The 14,506-nt window shown below is 41.6% G+C and overlaps 6 protein-coding genes and 1 non-coding gene across 9 annotated transcripts in view; all 7 read left to right on the forward strand.

Annotated features, from left to right (window-relative positions):
- The first annotated feature begins 31 nt into the window (after positions 1-31).
- On the forward strand, positions 32-2,584 carry LOC104801587 (LOB domain-containing protein 31). The gene is made up of 3 exons (XM_010524895.1): positions 32-164; positions 1,757-2,016; positions 2,343-2,584. The coding sequence occupies exons 1-3, from the start codon at positions 32-34 to the stop codon at positions 2,463-2,465; spliced, it is 516 nt and encodes a 171-aa protein (XP_010523197.1). The 3' UTR covers positions 2,466-2,584.
- Positions 2,585-3,445: 861 nt separating this feature from the next.
- Positions 3,446-6,676, forward strand: LOC104801474 (AT-hook motif nuclear-localized protein 7). Of its 2 annotated transcripts, XM_010524772.1 has the most exons (7): positions 3,446-3,537; positions 3,710-3,908; positions 4,388-4,797; positions 5,389-5,456; positions 5,542-5,673; positions 5,753-5,914; positions 6,274-6,676. In XM_010524772.1, exons 3-7 carry the CDS (start codon positions 4,443-4,445, stop codon positions 6,511-6,513), a joined length of 957 nt encoding a protein of 318 aa, XP_010523074.1. In that variant the 5' UTR covers positions 3,446-3,537; positions 3,710-3,908; positions 4,388-4,442; the 3' UTR covers positions 6,514-6,676. The 2 variants fall into 2 exon arrangements, with proteins under 2 accessions (XP_010523074.1, XP_010523075.1); XM_010524773.2 differs by lacking the exon at positions 3,446-3,537 and having other exon boundaries at positions 3,567-3,908; positions 5,575-5,673.
- A 512-nt stretch (positions 6,677-7,188) lies between these two features.
- LOC104801588 (putative pectinesterase/pectinesterase inhibitor 38) lies at positions 7,189-9,000 on the forward strand. The gene is made up of 3 exons (XM_010524896.1): positions 7,189-7,698; positions 7,942-8,227; positions 8,309-9,000. The coding sequence occupies exons 1-3, from the start codon at positions 7,189-7,191 to the stop codon at positions 8,998-9,000; spliced, it is 1,488 nt and encodes a 495-aa protein (XP_010523198.1).
- Positions 9,001-9,542: 542 nt separating this feature from the next.
- Positions 9,543-12,641, forward strand: LOC104801475 (vesicle-associated protein 1-3-like). Its single transcript, XM_010524774.2, has 8 exons — positions 9,543-9,755; positions 10,833-10,903; positions 10,976-11,057; positions 11,461-11,576; positions 11,657-11,818; positions 11,932-11,973; positions 12,081-12,158; positions 12,290-12,641. Exons 1-8 carry the CDS (start codon positions 9,584-9,586, stop codon positions 12,401-12,403), a joined length of 837 nt encoding a protein of 278 aa, XP_010523076.1. The 5' UTR covers positions 9,543-9,583; the 3' UTR covers positions 12,404-12,641.
- A 115-nt stretch (positions 12,642-12,756) lies between these two features.
- LOC104801476 (putative lipid-binding protein At4g00165) lies at positions 12,757-13,442 on the forward strand. Its single transcript, XM_010524775.2, has one exon. The coding sequence runs from the start codon at positions 12,891-12,893 to the stop codon at positions 13,221-13,223; it is 333 nt and encodes a 110-aa protein (XP_010523077.1). The 5' UTR covers positions 12,757-12,890; the 3' UTR covers positions 13,224-13,442.
- On the forward strand, positions 13,292-13,365 carry TRNAV-AAC. The gene has a single exon. It is a non-coding gene; the product is annotated as a tRNA-Val (tRNA).
- A 451-nt stretch (positions 13,443-13,893) lies between the features above and the next one.
- Positions 13,894-14,506, forward strand: part of LOC104801479 (UDP-glucuronate 4-epimerase 3) — a 1,952-nt gene continuing 1,339 nt past the window's right edge. The window contains exon 1 of one of the 2 annotated variants that reach the window (XM_010524778.2): positions 13,894-14,468. In XM_010524778.2, coding sequence (XP_010523080.1) covers positions 14,283-14,468 — 186 coding nt within the window. In that variant the 5' untranslated portion in view covers positions 13,894-14,282. Of the gene's footprint in view, positions 14,472-14,506 lie in introns of both variants that reach the window. The other variant, XM_010524779.2, reaches the window with a different exon arrangement.

Below are 14,506 nucleotides of genomic sequence, written 5' to 3' on the forward strand. Positions count from 1 at the left end.
ATTTCCAACTGTCCAAAACAGGGCCCCATTGATGTCTCGACCTGTCCTCAACGGCTTGAACAGTGGCTCTCTCCGTACCAGGCTAAGCAGTGTCTGGACTCTGGATGCCTTCACCTCTGAACCTGACTGCCTCTCCGTTGGCAGTGGATCAAGAGATTTTGTATGTACAGTATCTATCACCTCACTGCAGATGCCCACTAAGATCCCCAGCTCGTGAAGCTTGGCTACTAGTGATTTTTCCATCCTTTATTTTATTATCCATCAAAATTCCTTCATCTTTTTGTATGGTTCTTGCTGCATGGCCCACCATGGAGAAACTTTGGAGACTTGCACCTTGTGAACTGCCCGGAATAGCAGCGAATGGGAACAAGGCCCCTTTTCCCCCGTCCTCAAAGTGGAGAGAATGTGCAAGAATCCCACACGCTCCTCCGCGAATGCTGCTCTCTCTCTCATGAATTTCACCAACGTAACTTTGACATCTTTCTTTCTTCTAACGTATTCGACGTTTCTCACCTTCGTCTTCGTTCATCTTGTCATTCTCTCCATTCATATGATATCTTCACCCTCGATTATATCAATGAATGTTAACTAATGTACAATTTATACATATTGGGAGAATATTATCTTCGATTTATGACGACAATAAATATGCCTTAAAAATATCTTTCATTAAATTGTATTATATTCTTTAGTTAGCTAATATTTATTAATTAAGAGATATATATATACTTGTTAGTTGGTGATCCAATAGTTCCAGAGGTGACAAAGTCTCCTTGTTGTCATGGATTCGATTCTACTAGTAGGTGTCACCTTGTTGTCATGTATTCGATTCTACTAGTGGAGAAGAGGAAACACAATTAATTGTGTGATTAAAGACTAATTTTGTTGTTAGATATGATTTTTGTAGATAATTTTTAGATGTAAATTATCAACCGTAACGTTTCAAATGGTGGTTGTTTCAAATGGTGGTTTCACTCACGTTCCTTCCGCCCAGAAACATATATCACAATCTCTTTTTTTTCCCTAAACAATATATGGAGTAATATGATTGTTAACGTAGACGTGAGGGAGAGAGGAAAACATGCGGCGGTTGGGGGGAGATGGGACAGTGACTGAGTGGATGGGTCACCTCCTCAAGATATGTGTGTCTTTGCTTCACGCAATCTGCTTTGCTCTCTCTCTCCCTCCCCTATAAATATACATATATATATATACATATGTTTGTGTGTGTATACGTCAATTGTCGTTTGTGTTGCATCCTTTGATGAAAGACATAGTTCATAAAGTACCGACACAAGACGTTTGTAAACCAAAATTATAAAGAAAAAAAGACAGACACAACACCAAGACGTTTAACTTAACCAAAAAAAGCAAGGTGATTCTTTTTCTATATATGCATATTGGATAATCCAAACCAACTCTTTCTATATATATATATATGGGATAACGTTAAATTAAGCATTAAAATATTTGATGCATGTATTGGATACTGTTTAAAAAAGTTAATAACCGTGGCTGAGTGGAAATAATTAAGGAAAAGGAGATGTGCAAGGATTTACTTATCTGTCTGCTATTAACAATAATATAGTAAAGAAAAAAAGAGAGAGTAGAGGTTTAGAAAGAGTAATCATTGTAAATGACCCACCACGAAAAGCAATGCATATATAGAAGACAATAATTAAATAACGAAGTAAAATCCATGCAACACACACATATAAACAAAAACAACATCTCCAACTGAACAAGGAGAGATGAGCGGGAGAGGCGTGCAAGTATCTGAGGAGGAAGTGCGTGGAAGGATGCGTCTTCGCTCCTTACTTCGACTCGGAGGACGGGACCTCTCTTTTCGCGGCGGTCCACAAAGTGTTCGGAGCCAGCAATGCCACCAAACTCCTCTCTCCCATCCCTCCTAGCCTCCGGCTCGACGCCATCCTCACTCTCTCCTACGAGGCCACGGCCAGGGTTCGCGACCCCGTCTTCGGCTGCGTCTCCCATATCTTCTCCCTTCACCAACAGGTTCCCTCTCTAACTTTTCCATTATATATAAAACCTAGGGTTTTACTCTACAATTTGCATGCATGCATTTCTTCTCCTCCTCCTTGTTGTTTAACATTCCCTGACCCTTTTATACGCCTTGTTACTCTCGAACTACAATTACCTTTTTCTATAATAAAAAAAAAGATTCCTCTTGTACATTTTCCAAAGGGTTTTGAATAATGTATTTAATCAGTATATGCATGCATATTAATTATACTGAATTGTTTGATACAAATATATGATTTATTAGATGATAGCGCTAGATTAAGTTGTGAATCTTTGTGTGTTTAATCATATGAAAACAGGTGGTGAACCTGCAGGCGGAATTAGCGTACGTGCAAGCGCGTCTATCAGCCGTGCAAGGCCTTCCACCCCCACCGCCGGCGCCGGAAGCATCGTCTGAGGCTGACCTTCTGGAGGAGCCCTAAAATTCCGACCCCAATGACTTCTTCTTTGTTTTTTTTTTACTAACTTCTGTAACTTCGCTTTGTATCTCAACAAAAAACAATGCTCTTTCTTCTCTTTTTTTTTTAATTAAAATGTTCCAACGCATTGCTTCTCAAATCTCTCTAGGAAGGATTGGGTAAGCCCTGTTTTATATAAGCTTTCAAGTGCAAATTAGACGGATTACGCCGAGAAATGGGCTGATTAGGGCCCAATATATTTAGGCCCATCTGCGTAAGCCCAGAGAAAACCGGATTATTTCATACGCCGAAAAAGAGGGAAGATTATAGAGGTAATTAACGCCATAACCTCGAAAATTTCAATGGAATCGGGACGAAATGTACACGTAATGATATCCCAACGCTTTTCCCATGTGCCCAGATCCTCGTGAGATTCGAAAGACGAAAAAGTTTAAGTTACTACTTTTTATAAAAAAAAAATAAAACTTTGTTCCAAATAATCGCAAGTGTTAATCACTTTTTTTTTTGGTAAGGCAAGTGTTAATCACTTGTTTCCGTGTATGGGAAGAAACTACGACATGACACATAAATCATATAACAACATGACACATAAATCATATAACAATAAAATATGAATGATTTTAACATTTTATAAAGTTCAAAATGGATACGGATCTCTGCTACTGATATTATTCCATTAACTAGCCGATATTAACGGTTTATGCCGCACATTTTTTTTATTATAATTTATACTATGTTCACAATTAATTAATTAAAAAAAAGGTGGGACACGTAAGGACAAGTCAAACGACTCGTCTGGTCTCAGAGTACGACCGAGCAGAGACCACCTGACTGTCCGTCACTTGTTGTCCGTCACCGACCAATCCCCACTCATTTCCTTTGTTCCTTGCATTTCTCGAATTGTACTCAGATATCCAACTCTAATACCAAGCACCTATAATATATGACAAGTCGTCTATAACCCCATGTCCAAAAACAATGGCGTTGCTATTATTATTCTGCATTTACGTCCCAAACCCAACGCATTAATGTCAACGACAAGTGACTCAATTTACGCTTTCAACCCGGACGTGAAGTTGCTATTAACCCCATTTCACTCTCGCTCTTAACCACAGAATTAATTATTATAGTTTATTATCGTCTTTCCCCTTTTTTTACGCTTAAACCTAGAAATTTATCTTCTGGGATTTTCTCCGTCGTCATTTTTTACACTGATTTGTGTATCTTCTCTGCTCTGTTTCCGACAGCGGTGTTCGTGTTTTCATTCGGATCTGCAAGCCCTTCCCGATTTTCTCGGGAAACAAACCGACAAATTTCTGTGGCAGAGCTAGGTTCCTCTGATCGGAGGATAGTCTGATATTTTCTTCGGAGAAACCTGCGGACCCTGATCGAGTTTTGCTGAAAATGTGGGAACTTGAGTAACAGAGGAGTCAGACAAAGCTTGAGGTGATGATCTTTTGTTTTTCTTAAAACACAATGCTTTGTTATTCGCTGCTTTTTTACTGAATGACTTCCCCTGAAGATATGTTTTTCCTTATGATTTCTCCGGCTGTTTTTTATTCAAAAAAATGGACATTTCGAAGGCCGCCATTGCTATATTCCGAGAATTTGTTTAAAGCTGGGTATAATGAGGTGAATTTTCAGGTTGTAAAAAGCTCAGGAAGATTGTAGACTGCAGTTGTGCTCAAAAGTTCTACACTTGTTTCAATGTCATACATTCCTTCCTCTTCAAATCAAATCTACAGCCAAAAAGAATTTGAACGATTTCTCACACTCTAATTGGTCTAGGATTTGCCTAACCATGTCGTCCTCTTGTAGACGCAGCTGAGTCAAAATCTTCAGTTTTGGATTTCCAACTGTCCAAAGAATAAGCTTTCATGCCACACTTATATCATTGCAAGTTTCTGCACATTGTAATTATGCAGGTACTAAGAATGGCTTGTTGAGTGGGGTTGACATTCGAAAACTCCAACTAAAGGAATGGAAACAAGTGAAAGGATTAGCTCGGGGGTTACCTTTATTGGGGCTGAAGCTCCATCGCCTTATCATATGGCCCCGAGGTCATCTGACAACCATACCCAGTTTCCTGGTTCCTCTGATAACCGCAGCCTGTTCCCTGACTCATCAACGTCTCCCATGGACGTCTCACTGGTTAGTGCTGGCTCAGTGAAGAAGAAGAGGGGCAGACCTCGTAAGTACGGAGCTGATGGCACTCCTTTGCCGATATCTCCTAGCCCCATTTCTTCATCCGCTCCCCCTTTGAAGAAACGGGGAAAAGGCCGACTGAATGGTCTTGATATCAAGTTTCACAAGAGGATGGGATTCGATATTTCTGGTAACATCTAATGCATAACATACCACACATTTCTGGTGTGACGCCGAACTATAATACATGCAATCTTATGCAAACCTCTGTCATCTGTTTGGACTCTATAAACCTGCAAAGTTTCTTGATATGCCAAGAACTAGTTCTTTTCTGTTACTCGTATAACACTTGGATCCTTAAACTGCAAAGTTTCTTAAAATGGCAAGAACTTGCAAATGTATTAGCCTTGAGGAGACGTATAGTCGCCAACTTCTTTTGCGAAGAGTTGAGAAATCCTCTTATAGAATTCACAGAGTTTCTTGATAACTCAAGGACTTGCATACACATAGGCTAGGACTTTAGTTCTTTTGTATAAAATTTATTAAGATTCTTGAATGCTTCAGAATGGCGAGTTACTTGATATAGTAAGAACTAGAGCTATATCAGCATAAAAAGATGGCTTGACACTACTTGTAACTTCCCAAACTTCAGTTTGGCAAGCATTCTTCTTAAAGCTAGAAACTTTTGGAAAAACCAAAAATAGCCTAGCTCAAAAAATTCTCTTTGTTTAGACAATGTGTAAAGATTGTGACCTTCTGGGGTTAACTCTTTATTTTGCAGGAGAGGGGTTAGCGGGCAGCATTGGATCGAATTTTACGCCTCACATAATCACTGTGAGTGTGGGTGAGGTATGTAAAAAAAAACATCAGATTTGATAGGACAGTCTTGTCCTTGTTTCATTCTCATAAACAACTCTTTGTTTGGGTGGCGAAGGATATTACTATGAGAGTCATATCATTTTCTCAGCAAGGACCGCGAGCCATTTGTATTTTATCAGCAAACGGGTGGATCTCAAATGTTACTCTTCGCCAGCCAGACTCATCTGGGGGTACACTGACTTACGAGGTTATTGTTCATACTGGAAACTGGTCTGTTACGAGGTTATTGGTCAGATCAGACAACACTTTTTTTTTTCTTCTGGCAGGGTCGGTTTGAGATACTATCACTGTCTGGTTCGTTCATGCCCACAGAAAACCAAGGGACAAGAGGTAGGTCAGGTGGAATGAGTGTCTCTCTGGCAAGCCCTGATGGCCGAGTGGTGGGGGGCGGAGTAGCTGGGCTCCTGATCGCTGCTAGCCCTGTTCAGGTCAGGTGGCTACTACTGATATATCTCTTTCTATATAAAAACAGGTCATGTTGTGTGTGTGGTGTATACATAGGCCCGATAGCCAATAGCGCCACCACAATCACACATCGGTCATCGTATTGCCCCCATTTGGGTAACATGTTGACTTAGATGATCCTTATAGATCAAAGGTGACCATCCACATTGATGGTGTGGTAGATTTTTAGTTGGCCCGACTATAAATTAGTAGATACATGCATGTGATGTAAACATTATTAGGTATTGAGTCCGAAGAAACTGTGGGAAAATGAAGCATCTAAGGTTATGGGGGGCGCTACTTCTAAAATAAAACCCTGATCCCAAGGTTTGTGTATGAACAGGTGGTGGTGGGGAGCTTTCTACCGGGGGGAGAACAACAACAACACCAAGATCACAAACCCAGGAAGCAAAAAGTGGAAAACAGTCACACTCCTTCAACGGTGATGTCCTTTCCTCCCGATAAAGACGAGGCCATGACCGGAAACGGGCAACAAACCTTTCCTCCTGTCTTGTCTTCCTTTGGTTGGGCCAACGGACATGACTCCAGAACTTCTGTTACTGACATTAACGTGTCCGGCTAAATTTCTGATGAACATTTGGTTTCTGATTAAGGCCATGCAGTTTCATGTTAGCGTCATTTCTTCTTGTCTTAATCGTTTGTCCTACTATGTACTTTGTTTTTGGAAAAGATTTCTCCAATTGACCGATTTATTTAGTAATGATATGATACCAAATACATCCTAACTTCTGTCCTGTTATATATATTTATTTCTTATTTTAGTGTAGTATGAGGTTTTAGTTTAATACTTCAATAGGGACTTGGTGTGTGCTTGTTCCTTTTCCTAAAAGCAGTGTGTGGATCAGGGCATGGGGGGTTTTCTATTACAATGAATGGCGTTTATCTCTCTGTTGTCGGAGTTAAGATTTGTTGTCCCAAAACCACTCTCAGTTAAGAAAACAACCCCTTTATTTAATTCCAGTTTTAAACTCCATGCATTTACATTGATATTAAGAAGAAGAAGAAGAAACACTTCAGTTGCCATTACCATATCCACAATAACTGCTACATGCATTAATTCATCTTTAAACCGACCAACATTGTAACATTTCATTCTTAGAAAAAATTAATTCAGTGGTAATTCACCTGAAAAATACAAACGAATCTATAAAACCCTCGCCCATTTCCTTTTCAACTCATCAGCCATATATCCAAGAGGAAAAAAAGAAAGAAAGAATTTCAAACCCAACTCCCATCAATGGGTAATAGAATAATTCTAGTTTCTTGCATTATCCTAAGCATTTATTTTGTCTCAGCAGTGGTGGGAATCCAAACCATAGATGCGGAACATTGGTGCAGAAAAACACCACACACGGGTCCATGTCAATCTCTTGTAGCCCGAGAGCCCATAAGAACGACGGCTCAGTTCGTGGAACTATCCGTAAAACAGACAATAGAGGGAGCCATGCAAGCCAAGAACCGCACCTACTTGTCCCTCGGATCAGAGTTGAGGAACCCACGTGAAAAGGCTGCCTTAGAAGACTGTCTCGAGCTGCATGACATGACCATCCGCAGGCTCAATCAGATCATGCTTTGTCCGACCAGCCATTGCTCCCCGTCCGATGTCCAGATGTGGCTCAGCTCCGCCCTCACCAGCCTCGACACTTGTCTCGTTGGTTTGTCTGAGCACAACGTCTCCGACCACCTCTTGCCCTCCATGTTACATGACATCACATACCTCCTTAGCAACGCTTTGTCGCTGAACAAGGTATTCCATTAATTCTTAACCCCAATCGAAAACAACTTCGCTCGTCATTTTCCTAATGAACGATGCTCTTAACCCGAGGCATTGAATTTGGAAATAGACAATCCATTTGCATGAGCACAAGCAATAATTTGGTCCATTACCGTTTATTTATTTGTCCGTTTTTAATGATAAAAACATAAAATCAATAAAAAATGTTTTGTATGGGATGATAAGGAGGAGGAAGGAAGGTCTACGGCCGGGAAGAGAGGAAAACATGTAGGGCATCCGTCGGAGGATCAAAAGATAGACGCAGTGGTAGCGAAAGACGGAACGGGGAATTACAGGACGGTGAAAGAGGCAGTGGACGCAGCGTCCAGATCGAAGGGAAGCAGTAGGTTTGTGATTTATGTAAAGGAAGGGATATACGAAGAATACTTGTACATCCACAAACATAACCTTACGATTGTCGGCGATGGCATTGGCAAGACCGTCTTCACCGGCAGCAAAAGTTATGGCTCTGGCTATTCCACTTTCAAATCCGCCACGTTTGGTCAGCTCTCTTTATTATTGCTGTATAAAAGACAAGTTATAATTAAGAATAGATATAGATAATTCTTGCGTTGTAAAACAGTGGTGGAGGCGGAAGATTTCTTGGCGAAAGGAATAACGTTCAGGAACACGGCGGGAGCGAAGAATGCGCAGGCGGTGGCTGCGAGGTTGGATGGGGAGAGGGGAGTGTTCTACAAATGCAGCTTCGAAGGATACCAAGACACTCTCTACGTTCACTCCGCTCAACAGTTCTTCCGAGAGTGCGATATCTACGGCACCGTCGACTTCATCTTCGGAAACGCCGCCGCCTATTTCCAGAACTGCCGAATCTTCGCCCGTAAACCTCTCAATGGCATGAACGCCATTACCGCTCACGCAAGGGTCTCTCCCGACGAGCCTACGGGTATCGTCATCCATAACTCAGTCATCTCAGCCGCTCCAGACCTCCTCAAGTCCCCTCGCGGCTCTGTCACCACATATCTCGGTCGACCATGGCGGCCTTACTCTCGTACCGTCATCCTCAACAGTTACCTCGACAGCCTGATCGACCCCAAGGGTTGGCTCCCTTGGGATTCCAACCACACTGTTCTCACCACTCTGTACTACGCTGAGTATAACAACACTGGTCCCGCTTCTGGTACGAGTAAGCGTGTCACCTGGCCCGGTTTCCACGCCATCACTGACTATGCCGAGGCTCGCCGGTTCAGTTTGAGTAAATTTTTCCGCGGTGTTTCTTGGCTGCCGGCGACCAATGTTCCCTTCGACGACAATTAACTTTGTTTACACGTACTAGTTTTTTTTTTCCTTTCTTAACATTATTCGAGGAATAAATGATATGGATGACCAAATTTGCTTTGCAGTAGAACGTAAGCATTGGAATTTATATTTATCATCATCTGTACAAACTACCAATCTCCACATGCTCATAGACATATTTAATTTAAGGCTATTAGACGTTACTACTAAACCATCAGAGCCCATTAAGCATACGATAGACCTATTTAGTAGTCTAAGAACAGAGAGCTGTCTGCATTGGGCCGTTGCCATAAATGGGCAAAGGTCCAGTAATGTTTTAAATCGATTGTTGGATTGGTAGTGCTCAAGCTGCCTACCCCCGCCCGTTGTATATCTCACCAGTGCCCTTGCGTCGTCTGCTCTGGTCAAACCCAGAAAACCGGGCGTGCCTACCGCTAATGTCACTGCCGTTCATGTAAATCACAATCACAGTCAAATTTCACCCGTCCACCACACGGAAAACATGTCTTTTTCTGTTGCAGATCTAAAAGCCCCGTCATATTATCCTGGCCCATTGTCTTGGAAAAGAAAAACTTTTACTATTTCTGGTTTCATTTCTCTGATGGAACTAAAATTTGTTCGATTTTCAGTGAACCCTAAAGTTCAGTTTCTTTGGAGATTCGGGTTTTTTTTTTCCTTGGAGAAATCGGACAGCCTCGGTGGTTTGTCTGGAGTTGGAATCATGACGACCGGCGATCTTGTTAATATCCAACCCACAGAGTTGAAGTTCCCGGGTAAGTTCCTGTCTCCTTGGAAAATCTGCGAGCTTGGGAAAATAAATGGGTTTTTACTGCTTAATGATTCATGCTCACCTGAATGGATTGGGATGGCTATTCATTGATTGGAAGGCCTTTTAGTTTCCATTGTAGAATTTGTTCTCGTTTGTGGCAAAATTGGGGTCTCATTCCCGTTGGGTGCCTTATGAAATTGGAGATAGGGACCGCTTAGGGGAATTCAGAAACAGAGTTCTTCTGTTCAACAAGTTTCCATTGCAAAAGCTTATTAGTTTCTCGTGCGATTTTAGCGGGAGTGGTTCTAGTGATGTAGGAGTTAGCTTGGAAGGAGAATGAGTTCCTCAAAATCTGCAAGTATCTTGGGTCAATCCTTCAAGTATGGGGGTTGCGATGAAGATTTTAGTTACAGGATAAAAAAAAGCGGGATGGATAAAATGGAGACAAACAACGGGTTCTTTGCGATCGTAAGGTTCCTTTACGGTTGAAAGAAAAATTCTACCGTATACCATACCGCCATAAGACTCGTATTGATATATGGTAGCGAATGTTGGGCGGCAAAAGAACAACATATGTCTAAAATGAGTGTGGCCGAGATGAGGGTGTTGAGATGGATGCGCAGACACACAAGGATGGATAGAATTAGGAATGAGACTATTAGAGAGAAAATAGGTGTAATAGGTATAGAAGAGAAGTTAAGAGAGGGACGTTTAAGATGGTTTGGACATGTACAACGTAGGCCGATGGATGCGCCGGTTAGAAAAGTGGAGAGTATAGGAATAGGAGTGAAGAGAAAGAGAAGGGTTAGACCTAGGTTTACTTGGGAACGTGTAATTAGAAACGATTTGGAATTGTTACAAATTCCGAAAGAGCTAAGGCAAAACCGAAATGAGTGGAAACGAAGAATCCATGCGGCCGACCCCAAATAAACTTGGGACTAAGGCGATGTTGATGTTGATAGTTTATCGTACGATCATATGGTTTTGGAGGTTTCATAGCTACGCAATTTGATGGCTTGAAGACGGATTTAGTTTTTCTTGATGGGCGGGGTTTAATGTTGGCTGTTATTGTTTGATGAAGTTGAGTTGAGGAAGCAAAGTTCATGTACGATGCAATTGACCAACAAGACAAACAACTATGTCGCCTTCAAGGTAAAGCCCTCTTCAGCTGCCTTTTATTTTTTCCTGTGATTGATGCTCTCTTCCTTTCTAATCGAGAGACAGGTTAAGACAACTAATCCCAAGAAATACTGTGTTCGTCCTAACACCGGTGTTGTCTCACCTGGAACTACATGTAGTGTAACAGGTAAAGTTGGTATTCTATTGAACGAATCTTATCAATGGCGTTGTTGTTTTAGACGTTTGATCAGTAGCAGGCCTGTTCTGTTAAAATTTCGATAAAAATCTCTCTGCTTAGTAATCATGTAACCTGGCTTGTTTTCGCAAACTATACGATTGAATATTGACTGATGTTAATCGATCAAAGGGTGTCAAGTAAACTGCTAAGTTGAATACATATGTGAAACCATTTGGATATTTGGAGTAAACCCCGATTTTAAGTTGATCCAGTGAAAGAAGGACGTGATTTTGTTAGGGAAAAGAAGAAATAAAAGAGCTCATCTCGTGCCGGTATTTGTTCCAGTTTTGTTGCATTGACTTGGTTTTCTGCTTTAATACCTTTTATGGATCCATTTTTATATGTTTTTCAGTTACGATGCAAGCCCAGAAGGAGGCTCCTCCAGATATGCAATGCAAAGACAAGTTCCTTGTTCAGAGTGTTGTTGTCCCAGATGGTACAACTTCAAAGGACATATTGGCCAACATGGTGGGATGATTGTTTCTGTGTTTGTTCTCAAGATTACATATTTTATTGGTTTACAGATTTCTTTGTAATTGGTTCTGCAGTTCAACAGGGAGACGGGTAAAATAATTGAGGAGTTTAAATTGCGGGTTGTTTACATCCCAGCTAATCCACCTTCGCCAGTTCCTGAAGGATCTGATGAAGGGAACTCTCCTAGGGCATCTGTTAATGAAACTGGCTCTCAGAATGGTTCGTTGTACGATGATGTAAGCTGCTTTGTTGTCGCCCATGTATCATATTTGGATATACGAACATAAGATCTAATTGAGGAATGTGAGTCAACTTATGAAAGTATGCGCAACAAATGTTTTCGGTTCAGGTGTCAAGAACATTAGAAGAAACAAAAGAGAAGTCTTATGAGGTATTTTGCTATCTTTTCAACGATGTGATGGTCTTCGCCTGTCTGCTTAACCGCTGAGATATACATATCGAAGATGTATTTGAGCTTTAACTTCCGTTGACGTTCAGGCATGGTCGGTAATTTCCAAGCTGACAGAGGAGAAGACGTCTGCTATCCAACGAAGTCAGGAGCTCCAACAGGAACTGGTAAGAAAAAAAAAAACACAAATCATTTCACTGCTCTGGAACTTGTAGCTCTTGTATTGTATGTAGTAAAAGTAACTAATGATACTGTTGAGCTGGTTTTTGGAATGTTCATCACCACCTGTGTGGAACAGGAAATGCTAAGAAAGGAGTCGAGCAGGAACAGAGGTGCTGGCCATTCATTGATGTTGGTGGTACTGGTGGGTCTGCTAGGCTGTGTGATTGGATACTTGTTGAAGAGGGCATAAGCTTCTGTTTTTTTCTTTTTAAATGGAGATTATAGGACTGGGATCTCCTTCTTCGTGTAGCACCCTGGTTTGAAGATTCTCGCATCTTTATGGGGTTTTTGCTGATTGATTGAAGCTCACTTTTGAGTGTGTATTCAGCTATCAAGATTCGTCTGTATTCTATTGTTATTGTTGTTGTTTTTCAGAGTGTATGTATTATGTAAAATCTATATCAAGATTTATCTGTATTCTATCGCTAGGGTGATGTACCATTGAATTGGTTTTGGTGGATTGAAATAAAAATAAGTGGGAAGGTGGCGCTTTGGATAATGGGGGAAGGGTGTGGTTATGCGTGCAGCCATAAGCCAGAGATCCAAACAGAGATAACAGCGCAACTAATCAGAGCCACAAAAGGGCAAGTAGAGGAGGGAGGGGCAAAGCCACACATTACAAGGCACAAACAGGTGATAAAGTTGTGCCACCAAAAAGAAGAGGCATCGGGAGAGAAATGGGTATTGTGTCAAAGTGGGTAGTAGTAGTAGTGCTGCTTAGCACAGTGGTAATATGGGCAGAGGGGGAAGCGTGTAAGAGAGACGGGGTCCGGTTGGGAGCGTGTGGGAGCTGGTTAGGAGTGGTTCGAGAGGTCATTGGTACGCCTCCGAGTGAAAAGTGTTGCTCCTTGGTTGGGGGTTTGGCCGATCTCGAAGCCGCCGTTTGCTTTTGCTCCGCCCTCCTTCACTCTAACGTTTTGGGGGTCACTAAGTTTACCATCCCCTCTGCTCTAAGTTTGCTCCTCAATTCTTGTGAGAAGAATATGCCCCCTGGATTCGTTTGTTCTTGATTTTATTTATTTGTTTTTCTTTTTTTAACTGGAATCCATTGGGTCTTGTCTGGTATTAAGTAAACAAAGGTGTCGTGGTGTAGTTGGTTATCACGTCAGTCTAACACACTGAAGGTCTCCGGTTCGAGTCCGGGCGATGCCATTCTTGATTGTGTTTTTTTCCATCTCTTTCTGCGACGGAATGTATGTCCCTTCAGTTATTCTTTTTTGCACACCGTCCATGCCAACTTCATGATTATCACTATCACACACGTACATATGCATATTAAATGCCTTGGATGTGTATGTAGATATTGAGTTTGATAAATGCGAGTAATAAGGCTATTAGGTTAAAAAAAAAAAAAAGAGTTGGGCTGAATCTCTTCATCTGGCGATTGCTTAATGGACCTTCTAGGCCCACACTGCTTAGCTTTATATGCTCATTATTATATATTATGTAAAATGGCGCCCTGACCATTCCATTGCCCAATTGGACCTGTGGGGGTTGTCCTTTCCTTTGCCATGGGCCCAACTAACTCAATCGGAACGATTCTCATTCCGATCCTTAATTACCAAACAAAGTTAAGAAAAAAAAACCCCAGGTTCCTAAATTAACAAAGGTCCTCCTTTTCTCCCCCATAATTTTGACAGACCGAGTATTTATTGAATATCGAGTACTTACCCAAAAACAGTCAACTAATATTAGCCTCACTTCATTAATTACAGCTGCTTTGACTCTCCCCCATTCCCCTCCATTCCTCCGTATGTATGTCAATATATACATACATGTATTTGCAAATAATTGAATTTGGAGAAAACTATCAAAAATAGAAAAACGAAATCTTGAATTTCTTGATCTCCCTTTCTATCCGGAGGAGCTATAAACGCCCACCAAACACCCAGCCTCTCCAAGAAACCAGAAGATTCTCGGACGCCATTATCGCCCATCTCGACCTTCTTGAAGCAGGGATTATTGAACCCTTGGGGAACTGAGATCTAGAGGGAAATCGAACCTGGGTCTGCCTTGGAATCCCTATATTTTCCATCACTTTCCTGGGAAAATCGTTGAATGTCCCCCACATGAAGCAGATGTCGCATCTCGACGATATCCCTTCGACACCGGGCAAGTTCAAGATGGATAAATCTCCGTACTTTCACCGTACCCGGTGGCAATCGTCCGTCGCGAAGCTCGCATTCTGGTCACTTGTGTTCACAGGCTTGATCTTCATCTTCTTCTACCGATCTCCGTCGTCGAATCCCATTTCTTCCATGATATGCTAATAGCGGCAAAGGAATTGAGATCG

This window comes from Tarenaya hassleriana, unplaced genomic scaffold (assembly GCF_000463585.1).
Source record: "Tarenaya hassleriana unplaced genomic scaffold, ASM46358v1 Cleome7, whole genome shotgun sequence".
Classification (NCBI taxonomy): Eukaryota; Viridiplantae; Streptophyta; class Magnoliopsida; order Brassicales; family Cleomaceae; genus Tarenaya; species Tarenaya hassleriana.